This window comes from Tachysurus fulvidraco, chromosome 2, assembly GCF_022655615.1.
Source record: "Tachysurus fulvidraco isolate hzauxx_2018 chromosome 2, HZAU_PFXX_2.0, whole genome shotgun sequence".
Lineage (NCBI taxonomy): Eukaryota > Metazoa > Chordata > Actinopteri > Siluriformes > Bagridae > Tachysurus > Tachysurus fulvidraco.
Window position 1 is genome coordinate 31150772 of NC_062519.1, and position 27012 is coordinate 31177783.

The 27012-nt window shown below is 36.4% G+C and overlaps 1 protein-coding gene across 1 annotated transcript in view; it reads left to right on the forward strand.

The window, feature by feature from the left end:
- The window catches only part of gpc1a (glypican 1a), a 38630-nt gene that overhangs the window by 8710 nt on the left and 2908 nt on the right, over positions 1–27012 (forward strand). The window contains exons 2-7 of the mRNA XM_027159388.2: positions 16880–17038; positions 20585–20973; positions 23530–23695; positions 25049–25179; positions 25266–25403; positions 25498–25631. Of these exons, the coding sequence (XP_027015189.1) occupies positions 16880–17038; positions 20585–20973; positions 23530–23695; positions 25049–25179; positions 25266–25403; positions 25498–25631 (1117 nt within the window). The remainder of the gene's footprint in view (positions 1–16879; positions 17039–20584; positions 20974–23529; positions 23696–25048; positions 25180–25265; positions 25404–25497; positions 25632–27012) is intronic.

Here is a 27012-nt window from a genome sequence, read left to right on the forward strand (position 1 = left end):
ATTTGGACAAAACAATTTCTGCATGTGAAATGCCCAAGCAATTAACCGGCATCCCATCCACTGTGTATCCCTCCTTCACACTCAGTTGAATAGCTCAGTTTCCACAACAACTCTGAATAAAGTGGTAATGACGATAAAGGAATCAATTTGGAAACACGATGGAAAATTTCATCCAGGTGCTAATTGGATTTCCACCAACATTCACACAGTGTCACCACTGTTTTTATGAATTCAATTTATTGTTTTTTTTTTTTTTAATGGTGCAACTTCTTCCTTTTGCATGGCTGAGTAAAACTTGTTAAAACACCTTTTTAGTATTTCTGTAAAAAAAAATGTATGTTACCTACTGTATGAGCTCAGTTTGTGAGAACCTTCATGGCACTGACTAAACATACTTTGATAATTTAGGATGCAAAATCTCCATGCTATCTATTTAGCTAGATATGTTGAGATATAGCACTATCGAGATATAGAGCTGAAACTTTTCAACTGAAAATTCTTTTTCACATCTTATCTTTGTCAGTATGATGGCATGCAACAATAAAATTTGATTAAAGGTACAGCGACAATTGCAAGCTATTTTATAAGGAGCTGACTAACCAGCTAGGTATGTTAGCTGATGTTGACCTTGGTGATATTAGGCTATTCAGGATGAAAATAAATATCAGGATCTGAATATGCTATAAGAGTACACGTTCAGGGAACTATTGCACATTGAATATATATGATGTAATTGTGTATATAAGAGTCCCGTCTTCTTAATCAAAATGCCTTGAGCATCACAGCCAGAGAAGACAGGAGATAATAGATGCTTCTCTTTTATTTATTCTCCGCTCCTCTCTTTTTTGTGTAGGTATCATCTGGTGTCTCAGTGTCTAACATCAAATTAAGGTTGATTTATGAGGACTACTTTTTCATACATGTTACAATGCGGCTGCTCAACAAGACGATGCAAGCTATTTACAATCTATTTGTTATGGCAACAACAGTTTACTTTGGAGCAATGTTGGAGAAAAGCAGGTGTGGCCCTCCTGTCTGCTCTTGCACTGTACTTAGATAGATGACTAATTTATAGTTAAATTTGATATATATTTCATATCAAAGGCAAACATTGACAGGATTAAGCTATTAATTGTGTTAAATAGACTGTTTTCACTTAGTACTGGCACTCAGCTACTCTGAATGTGGATGTACTGGCTCTTACCACGCCTTGTGTCTTTACAAACCTTTTATATACCTTTCACTCACTCTCAGCTTTCACTGGCAGCTCCACATACATGAATCAAAGGTTTTCAGTCTGTTTCCAAACGTTCACCAAAATTAATTCAAGAAGGCTTTTTTTTTCTATTATACTTGCATTTTCTGACCTAAGTTGAACTGTCAGTGCTGGGCATCTGTGGAGATTTTTTTATTAGGTCCTGACCAACATTTTATCAAACTGTACAGTAAAATATTCTCAAGGGCTTGTGGGTTTATGTAATGGATGGTGAAATGTTATTTAAGAATAGTTTTTCACTGCAGAACATAGATTATAAGAGATTATAATAGTATGATACACTCAACAAGATGAACTCAAACCATTATTTTGGTTGCTTTGAACCTTGCCTTGGCTGTCTGTTCAGATATTTATGTCGTGTAAAGAGCTAACAAATGCAGAGAGATATCTAAAACCTTGCAAGCTGAGTGTGATTTCCTCATGATTTCAACAAGTTTTTGGACAGTTTCCTAAGCAAGCCAATTTACAATCAGATACTGGTTAGCAAATTGTCTCAATAGAACAAAGACAACAACAAGGTGTTGATGCAATTCAATTTGACCATGATTAGGTGATGACAGACACTGATATGAACGATGCTGCTAATCAAAGTAAGAGCTCATTTTATATTATAGTATGTAAACACTACATACTGTAATTAGTTAAAATCAAGTATTACTGTTTTTATATAAGTACAGTAGATTAGGTTGAAGGAGTAATGTAGGAGTAAGTGGGGCATCTTTCAGTGGACCTGGGATGAAATCTCTTCTGTTTTCTCTTTTTTCAATTTTGGGGATTTAACCAGATTTGAATATGCTACACGTTTACTTAGAAACATACAATAACTGTATGTAGTAGAAAATGTTGAAATTCTACTATGTGAAAGTTTTCTTGGGCAGCCAAACATTCTTAATGCCATTAAATTTATCTGAAAATTCTCGAAAAAAAGAAAACAGGCCACACCCCTTGACAGCAGGATAACAATTAAAAACATTATTAAGCCCAGATCATTAAAAATCTTGTCTCCGAATTGTTTATATGCTTGAGAGACACATGCAGCTCTCCCTGTGTGAATACATAGATTATTAAAATGTGTGTAGTGTATCGGATATTGTGTGTAGTGACTCATATTTAGAAAAAAAATGTTTTGCCTTTTAAACACAATGGATCTTTGTAGTCTTGCTGGCATGTTTTGCTGTAATTGATTCAGAGTTTACCTAGAAGAGAGAGGGATTTGTCATATTCCTGTGTATGGCTGTCACGAGTCCTTAGCTGCATTTATTGTAATTGGACTTGCTATATCCAATTACAGTATCAAAATGTCCAACACCAGACTGTTCCTGTGGGAAATCAGTAGTTGTTTTCTGATATTAATCAAATTCACTTAAATTCAATCAATACTTTTAGGTTCTAGTGTATTTAGATTTCATTTGAAGCACTGCTGAATTTTCGACTCGATTCGATTCTTCAGAAGGTGCCATTGCAATATGTTTATGTTTCTATGATAACAGTTAGTTTACAGAAACTTGTATAAGATAGTAACAGATATCTATATTTGTGGGATGTGATAGCCTGTGGTAGCCTATCTGTGGGGCTTGTGGCAGCCTAGTGGTTAAGGTTTTGGGCTACCAATTGGAAGGTTGTGAGTTCAATCACAGGTCCACCAAGCTGCCACTGCTGGGCCCCTGAGCAAGGCCCTTAACCCTCAATTGCTCAGCTGTATAAAAAAAATGAGACAATGTAAGTCCCTCTGGATAAGGGCGTCTGCCAAGTGATGTAAATGTATATTTATAATATATAATCTATTTAAATATAATATAATTCAGTCTGTTATTCAATGTTTTTACACATTTTTAGCTTTAAATTCTATTATTAGTAGAAAGAGACTTTAGCTAAAAATAAGTCAAATTGTAAAAATTGTCTTCACAAACACAATTTGGAGTAGTTCATGCTTCACCATTACTTGCTAAAAGGTACAGTAATTGCATTGAATGTCTGTAATATTTAAATTGATGTCTTTTTCATTTAACAAACTTTGTCATCCCGAATCACAGAGCTGTCAGATATGACAATATCTGATATATCCCCAACAATTAACAGTATTATGTTAAATAACAGCATTATGTTGTAAGCTGACTCAAGGCTACAAGCAACACCTTTGCATTCTTAAGCCAGACTACATTCAGTGCAGCACTTCTGTATAAAGTTGGTGGTGAAAATGATTTATCATGGCTTACGTGTTTTGTTTTGTCACTATGTCCTTCAAGAGCGTGGTGCAGTTCTCACACACACTGCAGGGCCAGGACAAGACAAGCTGAGACCATGGAGGACATTTGTCAAATCAGTGACTCTTACAGCTGCAAATACTCCGTGTGTACTCTGTCCAGAGCTCATCAGCCACAGAGCACAAAGCATGGCAATTTGATCTGGATTTGTGTAGTGGCTGTGCAACAAAGTCTGACATTAACACCACAACCTGCCAAGTAAGAAATACCAGCCAATAGGGAAAATAACCGACAGTGCAAGGGTGAAGATAAGATGTTTTCTCTACCAAGTCTGTTATTCTCTAATTCATGACCATTTCAGAAGGTATTTCACATATACCATGGCTATTTTTCTGAGTTTTTATGATAGAATTGAGGTATTGCTTACTCATAGCTGAATTGTTTGAACTTAGGAGGCTTACTGTCTTTTTATTTAGTTAAGGTTCTAATATCATGATGCAGTTGTAGTTTTGGCTACCGTACAACAGTATTGGTAGCATCAGATATATTTATTTATTTAGTTAGTAAACAAAACACTTGCATTAACCTCTTTGATTTGTGATAAACAAGCATGGCTGAAGTGCTTGAATTTTGTTTGATTTCAGTGTTTGATATTTGGATGGAAATAACGAGAGGGATTCAAATGTGAAGCCAAAATGTCTCTGAGCTTAAGGCCCTCTAGAGGCTGGCTGCAGTATACATTTGAACCGTGCCCATTCCCATGTTAACGAATGGGACGTAAGACAATCTTTCTTTTTAAGTTACATTAAAATAAATAATTTTTAGGATTCGTGTTTTATACCTTTTACAAATTCAGTTGAATCTTTTAATGAACTTTACTGACAAAAAGAGTGGTGTGTAAAAGAAAACACCTTCATTCAGATGGGTAGCTTTCTGCAAGTGTAAGATCTGAATAAATATCAAGGACAGCAGTGATTTTTTTTTAAGGTGAAAAATAGCTTGTGCTGCTCATAAATGTTGACTGCTGTTTACCAGTTTAGCAAATAGTAGCCGTCAGTTAAGTCTTAAGCTCAAAAATCTTTTCCTGATGATTTGAGTTTAATGATTTGGGCATGTGGTAGCCTAGTGTTTAAGGTGTTGGGCTACCAAATGGAAGGTTGTGAGTTTGAACCCAGGTGCACCAAGCTACCAAAGTATTTATTGTACAAGTACTATTTTAATCAACCGCAGTACTGACTGGTGGTTTTGAACCTGGGATCCTGCCAATTTACCAAAATAATATGAGTGATTTAGTCCACTTGCTATTGTAATATCCTACACACCTACAGGAAGACTTTCTTTTATATTTCGGAGAATCTGCGGAAATGTGGCTGGGAATTCAGCCACAAGAGCATTATTGAGCCCATGCACTGATTAAGAAGGACCGGGGTAAAGTCGGTGTGCTAGTTTATCCCAAAGGTGTTCAGTGGGGTTGATGTCAATGCTTTATGCAGGCCGCTCAAGTTCTTCTAGAGAAATTGTAATGCTGCAGCATACATAGACATTCTGCATAAGTTTTTGCTTCCAACTTTGTGGCAACAGTTTGTGGGATAATCACATACTGTATGGCTGTGATTGTCAGGTGTCAACAAAGTTTTGGCCATATAGCACATACTGTATACCGTATGTACTTATAGTTCTGTCCCGTCTCTGTCCAGTTTCTGTCAGCCACTGCCCACTAGTGTCAGTTTCATGTTTCTTACTTACAGGAGTGAACACTGACGTCACTCTCTGCTTTTAAAGATCACAAGTGTCAAAATTTGACATGATGTGTGTTCTTAAATGCTCTTATATACTATAGCTTTTCTGTCAGATAGGCTCAGAGCCAGTCTCAACATTAGTCTGGCCATTGTCCTCTGACCTCTCTCATCAAAAAGACGTTTCCGTCCAAAAACATACTTACTGTATGGAAGATTTTTGCTTTTTGTTTTGCATTCTTTTGAGTTGCCATAATACTCAAATAAGACTGACATCGCATTTTTTTCTGATTCTGATGTTTATGTAAGCATTACATGAAGCTCTTAGACTGTAACTTCATTGTACTGCAGCCACATGATTGGCTAACAAAGTGGACAGCTAAAATATGTTAGAAGTAACAGACATCAAAATATTTCAAATCTACAGAGGTCCCAATTTTTTGTCTTCATAATTCACTACAACCATGAACACCACACCCCACTACCATGTCAGTGTCACTGCTATAGAATAAAGACCCACTATGACCCAAATAATATTGCTTAATGGTGCTCCTGTGGTGTTCATTTTCCCATCCTTCTCTCTGGAAAATCTTTGGTGTGGTGAAATTTCTTTGATATTAAAAATCTGTGTTGGAAAACCTCACTTTCTGATTGACCAACTGTGGCTGGTTAAGGAATTTAGTGTCCCTCAGAGCGTTTCACTGATGCACACATGATCATGAGAGTGTGACAGAAGCACATCTAACAAGCTTTGCCTCCAAATTTGATGGAATACAGTAGATGTTTGTACTTAAACAGGTCAAAGGTATGAGATTGGGAACTATTTAATATCAGGTGATGTAAAAGTCATGCAAACCCAAAGCACTGTGCTGAAGGGTGATAAAAATGATTTCTGGTTGTTAGGATTTTTCTAATATGACACTGCGGTACTGTATTTTCTTTCACCATGACATAAATGTGTTAAAATTAAATGAGCTAGCGCTTATGTCCGAAGCACAATGTTCATTGCAGTTGTGGTTAATGTTCCAGTACCGAAGAGTTCAAGCACAAGCAGAAAATGATAGTTATTCACCTGCCCATTAACACCTCCAACATGATTAATGCAACAGTCAATGCTTGACTGAAGCTGTGACAGGTAATCATCACTCAGTGAGTTTTGCAATCACTGACTAAGCACAATTAGAGTCAGCGTCTCTCTCTTGGGCTTGTGAGTCAGTAAGAGCTCAACCTTTAAAGGTTTTTACCTAATAGCTGCCAAGATCCTGCTCTTTCTTATTATATACAGCCTTTATCATGGTCTATTTCTTCCTCTCTCGCTCACTCTCTCTTCTTCTTCCTCCACATCAACATAAAAAAGTACCACTATGGCCGAATACTGAAGAGCCAGCATCACAATGGCTGATTAAAAAAGTATCAGTCTGGACCTCAAAGAGTTGAGCACTGTGAGCATACAGGAGCTCTTTTGGTCTTTTTACTTGTTCCTATTTATTGCTACATCATTTTCCCCTTCTTTTAACTACAATCCCTCCAGTACACATACAAACACACACACACACATACATACATACATACATACATACATACATACATACATACATACATACATACATACATACCTACACACACACACACATACATACATACATACATACATAGTGTACATACACATACATGTCCATATTACTGAAGGAAAATTTAACTGAACAGTGGTGTGTTTTTAGGCTAGTGGAAACCTAAAAATGTTTGTTGGTTTTAAAGTTTAAATTTTGTGAATGAGCTAAATCTCAACAATCATTGGCAATTATCAGAGTCCAAGCAGTCTTCATGTATGTATATAGGTATTTTTTTGTAGTCCAATGTTACTGATCCCAGTTTCAGTTGGAATCTTTTACAACAATGTCCAAATCAAATGCTTTAGCCTTTAATTGGCTTTTAATAAATGTATTTATTGCAAATGTAGGTATTTGGAGAAATAAACAAGTACAGATTTAAACAGTGACAGTGCATTACATTCCTAGTATACGAGTAGCAGGAGACAGTTACTGTCACGATTCAGCTCGGACTTTGGCCACGTGCAGTTTTGTTTACGTTTCTCGTCACGTGTCTACGCCGCCTTCGTCTGCTCCTTCCTGTCACCACACCTGCTCCTCATTGTGTCATGATTGTCTGTCTTGTGTATTTAACTGTGCCACGTTGCCTTGTGCAGCGCGGAATCTACTGTTGTCTTTGTCCTGTCTCTAGTCCGTGTCATGTTTAGTGTTTCCTCTGTTATTAAACCCTGTTTTTGTTTTGCTATCCTGCATCTGGGTCCACTTCCTGCCCCGCGTCATGACAGTTACTGACAGAAAAAAACAAATTAAAAAGTATTTTTATAAAGACAAAATGTAATATTTCAATTGGTCCAAAAGGAAAAAAACTATGCAATCCATAAAAATTATTAATACTATTAATTCTAACTGCTATTTATTACTTTTAATATTAATATTTTATTTTATATCTTATATTTTCTATAGTAAAATAAAAAATACAGTTTAGTTTGGGTTTCTGGATTTGTGTACATGTTGTGATTTTCACAGATTGCAGAGTTCTTACAGCTGTAGAGTAAACTCATGAAACTACAAGTGAGTGTCTAAAAAATGAGATGAGTTACAACCAAATCCTATAAGTTTAGTTTTTTTACAAATACAAATTATAACCTGCCTGACGAGTATGTTTTGTGCGATACAGGTGAGCAACACAAGTTCAGAGCTGCCAGCATGTTATTATGAATAAAGCCTCATTGTTCTCATCTGACTAATTTTTTTTTTTTTTGGATATTTGAAATGACGGACAAGCTGAAAGATCGCTACATATCTTGCACTGGCTCAGGGATTGGCTTTTTAAAGCATATATCAAATCTGTTGACATGCATATCAATTTCATTGTCAGCTCAAAATGGAGGTGTGTATTATTACCAACGTACAGTAATGATGTACTGTACTGCTTAAACACACATGTAGGAAGCGACTAAGCTGCATCAGGGATTGCAAATGGTGCTCTCTTGTGCACAGAGCTAATGTTACTGCCTCCATTACAGGATCAGAGGGGCTCATTAGATAGCCCTCTTCGAGTCTTTATATTTCCCATTCCTCAGCTTGCTTTGTATCTGCCCAGGTCATAAAACTGAATACATGCATATGGGAGTGGGCCACGTGCATTCTAAATCACACTTTTAACTGGATGCTTACAGACACGTACACGCATACAGACAGTAAAGCCTGAGCACACGCTGTGTCATTTGCGAGCCTGTGGTAGTCGGCGAGGCATAAAGCACTAGGCTAACTTGTTAATTTCCTGATGATGAGAGCCAGTTTCACAGTGCAGCCTCCCAAAATCAATTACAAAATGCTTTTTGCAACATTTAATGGGACACACCCACTCGTCTCTATTAGCACATAAACCCAATGGACGAACAAAACTTGCCCTCAGGGATATTTCAGAGGAAACAGGGGCCAGAGGTCACAAAGTCAGAGCAACAAGACAGCAGGACGTCTAGGACGCCAGGCCTTCTCAGCAATGAAGCCTCTCCATGGGGGAGAAAAAGGGAGCAAGAGCCATTTAGAGCACTAATGAGCAGACAAGGCAGTTGAATGAAAGGTCACTATGAAAGCGGAGGTAGAAAGAGGAAGGTGGTAGGACTGAAGATGCTGTAGGGATGGATTGTTCATTTTTTTCATAAAACAGTATAACAATTTTTACTTTGCAGTTAAACAAAATCAATTGCAATTATTGATAGGCTTGATTGATCTAAATCCCAGAATTATTTTATATATATCTGTCTATTTAGGCACCTAAATTGACAACTTTGCAAAGTTTTCATCAGTATTTACACAGGAGCATTTTCTGAATCGGGTTAAGCACATGTTCATATTGATTTTCTGGGCTCCTTATTCAGGTACTTTATTCTAAGTAATCTTTAGAAGTGTATGAATTAAAAAAGAATATTTTTTGGTCATCTCATTCAAAATATTCATGCAGATTCTCAGAGTTGTTTCAGCCATGTCTAAACTCATACCTTTAAACATAAAACTTTGATAAAAAGTGGACAAATAAAAAAAAGTACAAATAAGAAAAAGGCAACAATTCAAATAAACATTTATATGTAGTCTAATTAGTTGCAAATATATTAACAGGATATGCAAAAAAAAAAATTCTAGTCATGATAACTACAATCTACAAATTTCCATGAGCTGCACTGGTTCCTATGTGCACTTTGATTACACTTTTATTTTAGAATGAATGAATTGCCCATGCTTTGGTTTGCACTCACGCCTAAAGAGCCCACAGTTCACAGTTTAATGGATAGTAAAGTTACAGTTAATACAAATATTCAGTTACGAAGATCTTTTTGTACCAGAAACGTTCACAGAACTGGTTAAGACAACAGGTGTACAATGAGGGCAAAAGGACACTAGAATTTTTTTATGCTACTGTAGTAGGAGGATATTTTACTTTCATGCAGGCGGGAAATCAGTAATGAAATATGCAGGCTAAATAAAGACCACAATAATTTGAACTTGTGGGATAGTGCATGATACATAATACAGAGTATTTATTGTATATGTATTAGTAAGGGATAAGGTCATTTAATATAGACTACTTTGTTTACTGTATATTTGAGAAATAAAACATACTTTTTTTACCCTTCAAAAATAGCTATTATTTACACATTATAAACAGATCGTAAACTTTACAGTATTCAGTTCAGTGGGTTTTTTTTTGTGTGGGGAAAGTGCTGGTAATAACAATATAAAAAAAACACAATGCCCATGTCATTTAGGCCTTTCTCACTTTGGGTTTAATTCTGAATACAGATACAGATTTATGGAGCAGCAAACAGATAGATATTTGTCACTAAATCAAAATGTTACACTCCTTATCTCATTCACTTATTTGCTATAACTCCCTTGACTTCATAGTTGTATTGTAAGGATGTATAACTTGATGTATAATATAGACATTTTAATTCATTTCTCAGAATCCTCATCCAAACAACATTGTACATGACCTGTCACATGACCTGTCTGCAACCTCCTTCTATTTCACCAGGCGTCTAATCACCACCACCTGTTTCCTATCAGCACACATCCTTAAATAACCTGAACTTCAGTGACTCTTTGTAGAGTTTTGTGCCTGGTGGTGTTTTAGTGATGGCCTTGAGCTTTTTGTTTGTGTGCAGGCGATTTTGACAGCAACCTTGTCTGATTTTGTTGTTTTTATTTCTTTTATTGACATTGAAACATAATTGAAGTGCTAAAAGAATGAAATCATAGTATAAAAGATAGAAAGTTTATTCTGCAAAGAAGAAAGTTTTTAAAATGGAAAAGCTTATATCATAAATAGTGTTAAAAATAGGAGTTATACCTTGTAGAGATTTACTTGCATTTGCATCTGAGATCGGTGGCTTAAAATAAATGAACATCTGACTGTAATTCCACATAAAACAGGATTAGCAAAGCGGAGTCTCATGATTAAAAACTTACAATTAATAAAACAGCACACTGCAGAAGTTATATTTCTAAGGTGAAAACATTATATTTTTTACTATAAACCAGAAGTGAGATATTTACACTCCTGCCTAAGAAGCAAGCAGGATAAAAAAAAACTAAACATTGCATTTAACCAGAAACCTTTTTTTAAAAAACATTTTCAGAGCACCCTTAGACTTGCTATTGCCCCATCTTCAAAAACACAGCTATATCAGATATCTATTGTCACATCTTCCTGTAGACAAAGCATGCAAGAAGTGACATTTTTAAATAACATTTTCATTCTGGAACCAATTGGAATGAGTTTTTGTGTTTATGCTCTTGTTTGTTTAATAAAATTGTATTGTTTCTATAATGATTTTAATCCCTGAAATTACCAGCTTTCAATTAAGACCTTTAGAACGATCGTCTATTTTAACGTTCAGTTATGACAGCAATCAGAAATCTGGTACTTCAGCAAAAGGATTGTGTGTGTCATTATATCTGTGCTACAAAATGATCTAATTGAATGCATTTTTTGTTATTGATGGACAAAAATAGGCGAAGACTGCTGAGGGTTAATAAAATTTCTGGGTAATGGGGTAATGAATGTTGGTCTGTCACAGGGGCACTATTCATCTTTTTTCTTGCCTGGGGCTTCCACAGTCTGTAGAAATGTCTCTGATGTGAACAGATATTTTATTAAAGAAGCTGGAATGTGAAGGGAAATTTACTAAATATTGCAAAAATCTCTTTTTTATATTGCAAAAAAGTCTTTTCTCTTAAACCACTGACTCTACCTTTAAAATGCTATAACAAATAATAAACTATTTTATTACTAAATGGGCTGAATTTCATATTTTGATGAATATTTTCATGCAGCTCACAGATTTATGAGATGGTGTGTGCTGTTGGACATTTTTTTCTGTCTTTTCTTGCCTTTTTTTAACGTTGTTTTGGCAGATCCATTGATTTTTGACACTCTTTCCATTTTCATTATTCCTGTTCTCTCTTCCTCTTTTACTTCCACATGCTGTAGATTGATTTGTTATGTCACGATCCTGTGTTGTACACAATCACACACCTGTGTGTAAAACAACACCTCAGGCTTGCGGACCTTTGTCTGAGCGTAAATCCTCTCAGCATTTGGAAATAAGATAGAGAGAAATATGTGAAGAATGCTTTGAAGGTCATCCTTTGCAAACACTTCCTCTTTAGGTGTGTTTACTTTTGTATGTTTGATTGAAGTATGTTCTGGTATATTGAGGTAAGTTAGTCCTGATGATGAGAGGGAGGTTTTATCTGTCTTGTCAACACTCATGAGGATCACTAATCCATTAATCCACTTCCTCGGCCAGCGCTCTACACTTTCACTAACAGGAATTGTTAAAGGCTGTTGAAAGGAAAGTTAAGCGTAAAATCAAATTTGTGCAATTTTCTGCCTTGAAGTTTAAGGCCTCCTAGGAAAAAGTCTTGCAATGTAATTATGTTTACTGGCATAGCATGTTATAAGTGAAACTATTATATATATTTATGTACAATTTATGTTTATAGTGTAACATTGTAATTATTTTTTTTCTGTATACTAAGATACTATCAGCTAAATAAATCAGAACTACTGAGTATTGTTCTCTAGGAAAATCTGCCACAATTTTAGTTTCTTCCTGATGTTATACATTCCTTCCTGGATTTAATTTTTTTTGCATAAGAACAGCCTGATGATGGAGCTCTGCCTTACAGGGACAGGCATGTCTCTTAGTCCTCCTCCAGACTGTCAGTCTGTCTGATTGCTTAGCCAGAAACTCTTTTGCGAATGTTCTGAGGCTAACTGTTGCTGCCAGCCCAACATGAAGAGCTTCACTGTCTTGTAATCCATGCAGAATGCCACTGAAAATGGAGAGACAGCCAGTGTGCCATTTTGTGTGTTTGTCTATTTGTCTGTCTGACCATGTTAGTGACAAATAGGCTGTTGTAAAAGATTTTCCCTGTGACCGACAGGTGATTTTTTTCTCTTAATCAGACAGTGATCCTGTGTGTCTGGGCACCTGACAGATGCATCATTCACTTGGCAGCTGTTGAATAGGCAGAGACTGACACTATGACACAAAAAGAACCACTTCATCTTGAATTATTCTTGCCTCGCTCAGAAAAATTACAGCCACACCTTGCTTGGGCAAGGGAGAAAATATGACGTCTTGTTGTATGCTCTGTCTCTTTCTTTCTCTCTGGGCCCGTTTCAGAGAGTCTTTTGTAAGTTGTCACACTGGAGCTGATAAAATGTGCAAAGCTCAAATCTGTGTCACAATCCTAATGGCCTGTGAGCATGTATCTGTCTCTGCAATAGAGAGAGAGAGACAGAGAGAGTGTGTGCGTGTGTGTGTCTGGTCTCGGCTGGTCTGCTGTATTGATATGCAGGCCACACTGCTGCGGTGCTCGCAGACTGAAATGAGGAAGCTCTGGCGCGGAGGACTGGGATGAGATGTTTTAATGAGATTGTGGTCTCTTTAGCGGCCATGCAGCGCAGCACTGAATGTGATCTCAGGCTCTGCTTATTGGTTTATGCACGCCCGTGCACTTGCTAATGTGTTCACCGCTCCCATGCAGTTCTGCTGTGCCGCAACGGGGCTGATTTAAACAAATCACCCTCATGATCGAGGGAGGAAAAAACCTTGTGATAACAAAAAGAAGACAATAAACAAAAGGAGATGACTGCGACTCTACTACTACGTGTTTTTACACAATATATTTGCATGGAGTGTGATTTTCCTGAAAACAATGTTGATTGTGAATATAATAGGACTTGCACAATCATTGTATTGAGTTAAAAGAGTTATTGAATTAATTAAGTTATAAGGTGTTATGGAATAGTTTCTTTCTTTGGTTAGTCATCTAAAATCCTACAGCATTCTATAAATTAAAGACAATGCATTTTTATTTACTTTGTACATCGAGACAAGGGAAAAAAACTAAAATTGTCTCACATCTTTTAAATTCTTCAATATTCAAGTTTGTTGATAATCTAAATCTTACCGATTTTTTTAAATCCTGTAAGTCTTGTAAAGCAGCAGTAATTAAGGTAATCTAGCAGAAGCACATGGTAACGGAGCTGAGCTGGGGGTCTGTAATTTAATAGAAATGTAAATCTTTTCTAATATAATCTTCATGAAATCCATTTAACTCTCTGATGTTATAAATCACACTGACACACAATGACACAGGCTTCCCCTTCTAACTTTCCATGATCATTCAATTCCCTGAATAACAGTTATGATTCATAGTGGCTGTTTCATAGAATTTTAACTTGCTGAATAAATTACTTTTAATACTACCTGAGTCCTTGAATAGTTTTTTTCTGCTATTGTTATCAGTAGTGATTTTATATCATTCTGTATCTCAGCAAGCTGACTTTTTGGCACGGAAGAGAGCTTTAGTTTGGGTTAAACCTAACATTACTTGTACTATAAACTCTACTTCATGTCAACTGCCTTCTTTTCAATTTGTTAGACAGTTTGTACATTTCCTGATAGTTCTTTGCAAGCAGGGTTTTGCTAAATGTTCAAAGTCACACTTAGGTAACAGTTAACTATTTAGCTAGACAGCTCACTATTCAGCCCCTCAGGTGAACTATTACAAGACTTGAGTGAGATTTGAATGGTTAAACTTTGAAATGAGGTAATACGATGGGCCTCGAGAGTCTTTGTTAGAAAACAAACGTTATTTGTAGTACTCTTAAAATAAAAAAGGACGCTGTCACAAGCTTCACAGAAATATGTTCATTCATGATCTGTATTTTAAATCAATTTAATCTCTATTGAGTGAGCCAGGGGTTACAATGGCAAGGAAAAACTCTCTGAGGTGATATGAGGAGAAACTTTGTGAGGAACCAGACTCGAAACCCATCCTCATCTGAGTGACACCAGATAGTGTGACTATAAATCATTTCCCTTCTATAACGGTATAATATATGGTCAAAAAGTGCAATTGCATAACCGGGAAAATCATTCTATTTTAATATGATGTCTATCTAACTGTCTATGGATGGAGACATTCTGAAGACCGTAGTCCAATTCCATCATAGCAAAACTGTTCATAAAATGCGCGGTCCAAAGCCATTTCTATTGTCTCTAAATGGTAGTATTCACAGCAATCTCTATCTATCTGTAGTATGTGAAGCTAGCAGCAGTGAGCAGCCTAAAAGGGATGAGACTCACTAGAAGTAGGGCATGAGGATGGATCAGGCAGGTCTGGAGAGCAGAAGGGGTCAGGATCACTGGAATCTCAGTAGAGAGAGAGAGAGAGAGAGAGAGAGAGAGAGAGAGAGAGAGAGAGAGAACCACAGATTATTAGGTATGCTTACTGTCACATTTTCATTGTACACCTTTCTATGGCACATGTTGATGAAAAACACAAAAGACTGAAAACTTCAGATTGTAGTTTGTAGGTATATTTTAAGAAAAGTGTATTATATGTAAGTGCATGACACTACATGCTATTAGAGAAATATAATAAATGACAGTCTGTTCTCATTTTCTGCTACCAGCCTGAGATTGCTTATTTTTCTTTAACATAATGCACAAAAAGGACCATTCCTCTTGTGCCAATGCAATGATAAAAAGACTGACTAAACTGTCTCGACACAAGATACTTACATTCAAGCCACATATATTGCAATGCTTTACAATAATTTGAATTTTTATTTAAAAACTCTCATATTTTTGCTACATTCTTACAAGAGAACCTTAAACTTTGTTAAAAATGTTGATAATCCATATTAACAATTGTTTGCTTATCTTTAATACTGTAAGAGCTGCTGTTATAGAAATATTAATCAACACCTTCTGACAAGTTCGACTTGAGTATACGAATGCTCTGTGGTAGTGTCATTTATCACAATATCAAAGTATTGCTTTAATGTGTTGTGTGGTTATAAAGCTTTCTGTTTTTTAGACTTTTTATGCTTTAGCCCATTTTGAACATTTATATCCATCTGTATTTTCTCTTAAGAAAAAAAGGATGAGTGCACTCTGGGGGAAATGATCTTAATGTATCTCTCGTCACTTAGCAGCAGATGTATGGGCGCCTGTAGGACAGCTCTGGGGGATGTTGGTAAAAGCATTGGACATTTTTTTTCTTTGTTCCCTCTACTAAAGTGTAGATAAATAAAATGGTGCACACTCTGCCCTGACGCTCTATGAAAAATGCATGCACGTCTTTTGCTTACACTCCCCAGGCCCTATGGTAGGCTAGACTCAGACACAAAACTTGCTCGCAAAATGTCAAGCAGGTCCAGAGAGGCTTATGCCGTCAGGATGATCTCAGTGACCTACCTCAGATAGCATGTATGTCTGTGTACTATTGTGTGGGTGTGTGTATGTGCGTATGCTGGAGAGGAAGACTGAAGTTTGAAGAAACTGTACAGTAGTATGATAGATAACCACATGCACCATCTGAGCTACTCACATTGAACCCGCTCAGCCCTGGGCACTGGGATTTGGGTTTTATACATATGCACATGTACATATGTCTGTGTTGCGTTTAAGAGATGAAATTCCACAGAAAAATTCACTTTAGCTTCTGAGGTTCTCCTATGCAAGAGCCCAGCAAAATCACAGATGTTACAAAGGAATGATTTAATGAAGCTTCAGTATTCATTTAATATTATTTAGTATTATTTAATATTACTGTTTAGAGACCTGAATCAGTTCTGTGAAACTGCCATGGCTTTATTCATTTACATTTATGTCATTTTCATTTATGGCATTATATACACTCTTATCCAGAGCGATGTACATTTTTATCTCATTATAGACAACTGAGCAATTGAGGGTTAAGGGCCTTGCTCAAGGGCACAGGACTGGAGACATAGTGGACCTGGGATTTAAGCTCACAACCTTCCAATCAACATCTTACCCACCAGGCTACCACATCTCCTATGCATCTGAATCAGTGACAGAGATCATTGTGCTCATTGTGCTCCATTAAGAAGGTGTGGCCTCTATACTTTAAACCCAGTGAAGGAGGGATAACCTCTGTGTCTCTGTCCCACTAAAGGAGCTGTGGCCTCTGTCCATCAGACATAGTAATAGAGAGTCTGCTAAATTATGTCAAATTTAATGCCTCAAAGACTGAATGGGTGTCATTTTGCTATTTTGGCAGGTGAGCATTTGCGAGTGTGTCCTCAAGGCTACACATGTTGCACAAGCGCCATGGAAGAGACGTTGTCCAACCTGAGCCGCAGAGAGTTCGAGGGATTGGTGAGAGAGGCAGGACGCTCCATTCAGGCTTCCCTGAATGCCCAGTACAGAAGCTTTGACAGTGAGTAACACAGTGTAATTCAACCACACACACACACACACACACACACACACACACACACACACACACACACACACACACGCACAGACTCTGAGAACCAACAGGGGGCAGCAGGGAGGACGAGGAGGTGTTAGAGTGCTCTAAATTGACACTGATTTTTATATATTCTACCATCAAAGCTTCCATCTGTTTTTGCTTAGCGTTTTTATGCTTAGCACCTGGCTAAACGAACAGTAAAGGGTGAAAGGTGAGCACTTTGAAGTATACACTCTCCCTCTCACTCTCATGTGACACTAAATGCAGATTAAAGTGAGGACGGAAATGTTCCTTTTCTCTCTCACCATGTGGCTTTTCATGGCCTTCCCCAGCAGTGACCCATTAAAATGTGATCAGCTATGATAGACCGACCATATCGTATCCGGCAGTAATGATCAGAAACCAAGCAGGAGTCTTTATGGTGAGGTGCTTTCATGATGTAGAAAGCCAGGCTCTCTGTAATATTATGTATATTTTATACATATGAGTCCTGTAATAGGCGATAATAGTCTTTCAGGGAGGCAATGTTCTGTTCTGGGTTACTGGACTAAACTTAAATTTAAACTGGTACAGAGAACAAAATGTAAATTTGCATTTAGAAATAAAAACAATAAATTACAATTATAGTCTCTGAAGAAAACTAATTAAAATAATACAATTGAAAATAAATAGAAAAGAAAATGTAGTATGAGAAATGACACAAATAATTATTCATTATCATGCATTGGCAAATTCAATATTGTGAATTTTACCACAATAATCAATCAAACTGACAAAATCACTTGATGCTGGTTTAGTTTAGTTTTTATGTTGGCATAATTGACTGTTTAAAAAACAAATGGAAGTTGTCTATAACACCTCACCTCACAAATCTAAAACCAGTCAAATCTTGTGAATATTTATTAAGCGGTGGATGATTCCTAATCACAACCCTCTTACACTATGTTCACGTAAGTGAGCTACAAGTTAATGATGCACGTGCATGAAAAAAACAACAGCAGCAAGCACGTGACATGAGTTTAGACTTTATGTAAATTAGGTTTGATTCTATGCTATAAAGTGACAATCCTAACAATTGTCTCAAATCATTCCTCCAACCACACAAAATTTTCAGAGTAACAACTTATTTCCTTCCTGTGCTTTTTTCATATGTACTGCTTTCCTCAGCCATAGATTCATCTTATGTCATTATGACACAAAAATCTCCTTAACTGTGTGTTACACAGAAAGTATATATCTTGGAAGGAAGTAGCAGAGACAGTTAATGCCTATGGAGAATTTTTGTAGCCTGTACAGTTCAGTTTAATACATTATTTTTGAATAGTAGACATTGTCAACAGTACTGCTAATCTGATAATAGATAATAAAAATGCCTGCCACAACTAATATAAAAACGACTTGATGCAGAGTTAGCTTGACCTGACTAGCAAAAGTTGTCAGATCACAAGACAAGCTTCTTGCTAGCAGGGTAAGTACAGGGTGAAAGGAAACAGCTTCTAAATGACTGCCACTGTTACATAGACAAGTTATTCAAAGAAAATAACAACACCAAAGGCAATTAAAAAATCTCAAACATTTTTTAATTCATCCTAATAAGATTGAAGCTAGCAAAAATGTTCTACCAGCAGTTGTATGTATAATAATCATATACTTTTTTGCATTGTACAAGTAATACCTTTTTTTGTAATTTTTCAAATTTATTTTAGCCTAAAAAACAGCCGTATTTTTCAAACACATTACTCATCCTCCCAAAGGTGAACTACTGAAATGCTGTCTGAGTCTCAGACAGAAAACAAGTTTTGGCTTTGATCTGTTCAAAGCTAGTTTGGCAGCTCGGATCCAGCACTCGCTGTTTCTCCTGCGGGAGTGTGTTTGAGCTGGAGGACAAAGCGTGAATATTTTCATCTGCTCCCAAGACACACACGTGTGTTTACCATGAACACTTTAAAAACTTTCCAAGCAGTGACGTTTTGATTCTTGAAGTATTTATGTGAGCTGTGTGAGTCAGAGAAAATATTCTATTTTATGTTTGATCAAAGATTCATAGAATACAGTTGAACATTTCAACATTTTTAACAACGTTTATTTGAAGGCTGTCGACAGAAGCAATTTATAACACATGCATAAACATTACCCTGAACTGTTTAGCTTATTATTCAGGTATTCATAAATAAGTATACTATTTAGTAACTACTCTGAAATGTATGGTGTGTGTGTGTGTGTGTGTGTGTGTGTGTGTGTGTGTGTGTGTGTGTGTGTGTGTGTGTGTGTGTGTATGTGTGTGTGTGTGTGAGAGAGAGAGAGAGAGAGAGAGAGAGAGAGAGAGAGAATTATGTAGAATGTATGACAGGACCAGCAAACGTCTCGTGCAGAGGTTTATAGATTTAATAACATATTTTTACCAGAGTTTGATGAATTCAAGTCTGATTTCCTCAGATGTTAATAAATTTTCTGTAACAGCAGCTCTGACACTAATACAAGCTGCAAATCACTGCTTTATATTAATGCACTCATGCTAATACGATATCGTCTCTATAGTAACAACTCATTCTCAGGGATTTGTATAGTCGGTGATTACATAAGCTAAGACTGATAATAAACAGATTTTTTAAAGAAATTTATCAATAAAAACTAGATTGTTTATATGCTTCAGTTTTCAGTAAAGAGACATTTATTTAACATTTATAGCAGTTTTCAATTCTCAGGGACAAGCTGCACTTTTTTTCAACTTATTAAATTCAAGACTGAGAAACACAGAGAGGTTGGTGAGGGAATGATTTTATAGCTGCCAGGTTTTAGGTGAGCACAGAAACTTGTCCTGCAATCAGAAAATAAATAAAACCATCATATATCTATTATATATAGTATTTCATCCACCAGTTAGAGTCCCCAAATACTGTACATGGTCATATGACTTCAAAAGTCTTCATTACTTACTAAATGATACTTTAAGAAAGATTTCTTCATAAAACAGATGGCTGTAGTTATTTTCAGGAGAAACATTTGGTGATGAAAACAATAGCACAAATAACACACAAAGGGTGGTGAAATAAAAAAAATGAAATGTCTAATTATGGATCATATTTGTGTACTATGTCATTTAAGCACTATAAAATAAATCCCTGATTTTATTCTCAATTGTATTTTATTTTAACATTTTTAATTTCTATTTTTACATTTTTCTTAGAGGTGTATGATCAGACAATTTTTGGACTCTTAAGGATATTAGCACACATGAGTATTGATGGATCCTTTTTAAAAAGCACCAGATGGAGCACTCCATAGATCAGATTAGCTGAATTTCATGTCAGCCTGTTTCTACAGCTAACTTCATTTCAGTTCAACACATTACAAATCTCCATAAAAATGTGGACTGAATAAAATAGATGTCCTGACAATTTGACTTAATACAATCTCAGAGTTCTGTAAATTGAATTGACCCTGAGGCTGGTCACCATGGGGTTCTGTCTAAGCACAAGCTGACTCCATTTTCTAACTTCTTTTCTACAGCATACTTTCAGGACCTCCTGGACAGGTCTGAGAGCTGGCTAGAGAGATCATTTGTTAAGGCACTGGGATCTCTGTATGCACCCAATGCTGGAGTTTTCCGTGACCTCTATGCTGATTTGCGCCGATATTACCGCGGCACCTCGCTGAATCTAGAGGAGGCGCTTGATGAGTTCTGGATGCGTTTGCTAGAGCGCCTGCTGAAGGCCTCTGATCCATCCCTTGTCTCTGATGATTTCCTTGAGTGCGCGTCCAAACAGACAGAGACCCTGCGGCCATTTGGAGACGCTCCGCGAGAGCTTAGGGTCCGACTGGTGCGCGTGCTGGTTGCTGCTCGTGCCTTTGTGCAGGGTCTCAATGTGGCTGGAGAGGTTGTGAGGAAGGTTTCTCAGGTATGGTGGGTAATATTTTTCCTATAGATAATGACAATGCTGATGATATATTCTGTTTTTTTTATATTGTTTTTCTCTTTTATTTGGTTTCTGTTTTTATGAATTAGAAAAGAACATATTATTGTATGGTATAGCAATTAATTTTTTTATTTAGTAGAGATCGCACCAGAGCCAGAGCTATTTATGATAACAAAAGCATCGCAATAAAGCAAGTTCAAAACCCAAAACTTAAAATCTTCCTTTTCAAAGCTTCATAAACAAACGTTTAAACCTCAATATCATGATTATCATTGATCAAATGTGTCATGAATGAATGTATCAAAACATTCAAATCATTATTAAAGCAGGGGTTTGTAATATTTAGAGCCATCTGGTCCCTGCAAGGTGAACTGCAATCACAATTAACCAAAGCCTACTGTAATTGTTCAGAATTTAATACATTTTCTGTCATCAGTAGCTCTGAATTAAGTGCTTGTTCTAAGTTATGGTTTCCATAGTAACAGATTATACAGGAACTGGTGTGTGGTCCAAATATACAGATATTATAAATATGCAAAATAAGTACATTAACAAATAAAAATCCCTGATATGGTGGAATTTGCTACGAGGAGAAACAACTGTAATGACTGTTTAGAACTGATGTTTTACCAGTTTAAATGAAAAATAAAGAAAAAAATGTGAATAAATAAAAAAACTAACTGTAACCATTGGTGAATTATTGTGGTATATGAAGAACTTCAGGATGTTCAGTGTCTTCAACCAATTTCTGCAAACCTCAGTTCAAACAAATCAGCAATGATGAAATGTAAAATAATTAAAGAAACTGTACAGTTTAAACATAGGTTTAGTTGCCAAGGCTGTCAAAGCTGGGTTTAGTTGCCAAAGCTGCTTAATAATTGGTGTTAGTGTAGATATTTATAACTCAGCACCCATGCTACAGCAAGATCTAAAAACATCATTAAAAATTAATTGCCATTCTGGGATTACCTGACTCAACTATCTGGCAACCCACCTGGGATTAGGCGTGAGCAATTTTTTCATCTGGATTAAAAAGGCACTGAGTGTAACACCTTTAAAGAGAATGCATCAGTGTGTCCTACACCTGCTTGAGCTCTCCATGTAAAATCAAGCTCAAGCCCTCTCAGGCTGTCCTTCCTTCTCTGAACCAGAGCTCACAGCTCCCTTGATGAACGAGAGCAGGCCGCAATGCGACAGCTCTCTCTGCTTTTTGAGACTAGCGACAGAGCAGCCATGCCAGTCTCTAGAGATTCCTGGTGCACAGGCTTCCTTTACACTGATGAGGTGGGGGGGGTGTAGCAGCGCACGGTGGTGCATATGCTGTAATAATGAACGCAACACTAAAGAAGCTTTTTCATTGGCCTTCATACCATTTCTAATTATTAATCCACAGCGTTAGTTTTGGCGTGTTTCCATCTGTGTTTAAGCATCAGTTCTGTTTCAGCATGCTCATCATATTATTGTCTTTTTATGGTGAGCTATACAATGAGATATTAGTAACATTAACATGCTGCACTTTTCTTAGCTCAGACTGGAATTTTATCCCTTTAATCTGAGATTGTGCGGCTTTCTGTACTGTGATTGCATTTCATTACAAGTAAATCAAAGTGTACTGTTTGCTTCATGTTTTAATTGATCACCAACCAGATGCGTTAACTGAAGCTATTTCTGACTAGCAGTTGGACGACATGGCAAAAATATGTGACAGTACTTGAAGACGATACAAAATACATTATCACAATATTTCAAGTGACATTGGAACATATGTATTCAAACAAGCAAAACAGTATTTATACAAGGCAAAAGTTTTATCAAGAAATTTCCTAACATAAACTTAATATGTAAACCAGGTTTATTTATACTGAAGAGGGAAGTCACCATGTTTGCAAAGAGCCGGAAGTAATGGAGGGTGGATTTTTTTTTTTTTAACATTAATTAAAAAAAACTTAAAACTAAATGTGAGGTATAAATAAAAGATTGGGGGTTTGAAGAAAGGAATAAATCATTAGATTTGAAGAAAGGAAAAAACAATCCAGAGCTGCTCTGAATTCACAAACAGTGGCACAGTGGTGATTTCTTATAATATTGCACATTTCCACAATGTTGTTTGACTTTGCAGTCAATGCTAATTGTGAATTCAGTTTAGTTTGTTCATAGGGAGGCTTTTCTTAACTATTTCCTTAACAATATCTGAGGAAAATGTTGCTTTAAATGACAGTTCCTGTCAAAGATTGCGGGCTGGATTGTTGAATTATTGTAGCTGCAATGACAAACTTGTTGAAATCTTTTGTTAAAATCACAAATTAATTAGATTTGAAGATCATTCTTGAGAAATCTTGAGTGTGACTTTAAATGAGGAATCTGACCAGGATTCATATTTATCCCAGGAATGGGAATAAGACCAACTTTATGACATGAAAGAAGCTTAACAACTACAACGTTAAAAAAAAATCCTCTTTAACAAATTGCTTACGTGACCATAATTATACAGAGCTTGTCAATAGAATGATTATGAAAACATGCATTGTGTGTGTTTAGGTTCCTCTAAGCTCTGAGTGTAACCGTGCAATTATGAAGCTGGTGTACTGCCCACACTGCCGCGGCCTGGGTTCAGCCAAACCCTGTACCAACTACTGCAAGAACGTCATGAAGGGCTGCCTGGCTAATCAGGCTGACCTGGATGCAGAGTGGCAGAATCTCATCGGTAAGTCTGTCTCTCTCTCTCTCTCTCTCTCTCTCTCTCTCTCTCTCTCTCTCTCTCTCTCTCTCTCTCTTTTTCTCTCTCACACACACACACACAGTATGCACTGCTCATCCTTCTGGTACAGTCCCAAAAGCAGCTATTAAAATACTTCGTTACTGTACTTAAGTAGAAATGTCACGTATCTGTACTTTACTTCGCTATTTAAATTTATGACAACTTTCACTTTTACTCCACTACATTTCCTAGATAAAATGTATACTTTTACTCCGCTATATTTCCACTAAGCATCTTCGTTACTCGTTACTACAAAATAAAATCAGAAGAAAAGTGTGCGACTGCAATAAGGGAGCTTTGGCAAATCACTGCTCCTAGATTGTATTACGCAGCTCCGCACGCTCTACGGAGAAGCACAGGTACGCGCAGCGTGCACGTGCAGTCAGAGCTGGAGGCGTTTATCTATAACGTTAATCGGCGGAAAACCGCAAAGACAGCAACCAAAAGCAGTGAAATTTCACTATTCTTATTATCAGAGTTGTAGCACAAACAAAATATTAACGCAAACAATCCATTCAATACTAAATAAAAATAACATTTATAACATTTATTCATTTGGTCTTTGTCTTGTGAATATTTTTTTTTATTAATCTGCATTTATTGGACACACTGTTTGTAGAGAATGCACATATACATGAACTGATCTGATTCAAGACTGGCATCATTACATCATGCATACAATTTTGGTGTCCACTTTTGCCATTTTAAATAATACCATAACTTTTGGCTTACTATGAAGTCATATAATATATAATATAAAACTCTTCTTGTTTTAAATTCTCACTGAGGGCTAAAACCCCCTAAAGATGAAATCCTAGAACCGCCTCTGCTCTTATGCCTACCGAAAATCACTGAAATTTTACTTTTTACTTTTACTTCAAATACTCAAGTACAGTAAATATCAGATACTTTAAGACTTTTACTTGAGTAATATTCTAAAAGGTGACTTTCACTTCTACCAAAGTCTTTTTCTAGTACGACACTTGTACTTTTACTTGTACTTTTTTGCTTTCCAATACTTTATACAACACTGGTGGTTATTTATATCAGGTAAAATGATTCTCAGGGATCTGACATGATTGTGAAATGGGCAGAGAGTAAAAGAATTAACCAGATTTGCAGATTTTTGAATTTAGTATTTATTTATTGCAAACTTTTGGGTGATGAACAAAATGCAACTGATACATTTACAATCAAATCTGGATTTTCCCAATATGGAGACAGCAGCTAAACTAATCTCTAACTATATCAGACAAGACAAGTTATTCAGAATCCCTGTTCCTCTCTGTTTGGGCTAAGATACTATGCTGCAGGTGGCTGCTAGCTTCGGCTCTGAGCCCAACATGGACGTGGTGCTGCACTCCATACCAGTACGCATCTCAGAAGCTGTGCTGCACATGCAGGAGAACATGGAGCTCTACACCATTAAGGTCAGCTATTCATATTCACATATTTATGGCTTGCTAAAAGTAATCTGATGTCTTGCATTCTGTTTGAATATAAGTGTGTGTGTCAGGTTTTCCAGGCATGTGGAGGGCGTGGAGAGGAAGGAACCCAGAGCTCGGTGTCTGAAGAGCCCATAAAAAAGGAGAAGAGTGTCACAGCACTGGAGTACAAGTCCAGCTCCACAGCAGCTGTCAGACTGGAAGTGCAGGTCAGTGTGTGTCTTGTGGTGCCCTTTTACTCTTGTATCTGTCAAGATCCTGACATATCTACATCTGTGTTTGTGTATGTGTGGTGGTCTGCAGGTCTCTGATGTATCTAGTAAAATGAAGGAGATGCAGCTGTACTGGATTCAGCTCCCCTCGGCTCTGTGCGGCAGCAAAGCAGCATCCGGATCCTCCAACGATGACGACTGCTGGAACGGCGTGGCCAAAGCACGGTATGATGCATTTAGCATTTATGTTCCTGGATGCTGGTGCATAATCTGGAACTGCTCCATGATTTTCCATTACAAATTAGCCAGTTGATCCACCGGGAGAGCTCCATAGCTATTCATTCTATATAATGCAACCATGTGCTTCACTGTTGATCTGGCACTTCTGGTTCATGCTTATTTAATGAAGTACACTGAAGATACACAGATTTTCTCAGTTCTATGTAAATTATACATGATGTGCTAAAGCAACAAATCCGGACATTTTGTTACAGGGATTTCTCACACCAATCATTGTTCTTCTTATTTATTTATTTATTTATTTATTTATTTATTTATTTATTTATTCATTCATTCATTCATTCATTCATTCATTCATTCAGTTTGTTTGTTAGTTAGTTGGTTATGGATTTTTTATTCATTTATTATTATTATTATTATTATTATTATTGGTTTTAATAATAATAATAATAATAATAAAAACAATAATAATACTAATAATTTAATACAGTTATTATTATTATTAATAATAATAATAATAATAAATTCATTTGTATTTCTTTCTTTTTATTATTATTATTTAATAATAATTCTATAATAATTATAGAATAATAATTAATTAATTGTTATTTATTTATTTTTTTACAACCTTTGCTTCTTACATTTATGCTTCATCGCTATTATTACTATGCACCAACACACCAAGGCAAATTCCTTTACATGTAAACCCTACAGTACCTGGCAATAAACCTGATTCTGGTTCTGATTCTGATTTCGGTGCATGTGAAATATGAATATGAAGGAGTGTGTTTATTTACTTTTCTTTATCATCCTTTCCCGACAGAAAAAAGCATTTGGAGGAGAAACTAAAAGTTTCTTATTTTGTAAAACTATGTTATAGTTTTCTGTTTATCATGTTTCAAGGAAACATGGCATGCAGCCAACAGATCATACTTAACAATACAATATAAACAAACCCAGCAACTAGTGTGAGAGTAGAAAAAATGGTTTAAGAGCTTTACTCATATCAATAGGTTCAACTACAAAATGTAGCAATTATTTTGCATTTGTTAAGTTAATTCCCATTGAAAGCACCACAGTTCAGAATCAATGCCTGCAGCCCAGTAGTGTTTAAGTAGCAGCCTCAAACTAAGCTCGTCCCTTTTTACACTTCATATCAATGCATCGATTGTTCTGCAGGTTTCTTGCACTGCCACAGAACTGCCCCTTATTGACTAGAACTCAGACATGATTAATCACATCTGATGAGTTTGTTTGTGGATGAGACCAAATGCCATTATCAATAATCGCTCTGAAGGTGTTGTGTGAAGTACTGAATCTCTGCACTCATGCATCATTGTGCATACTTTGACAACAGTAAGAAAAA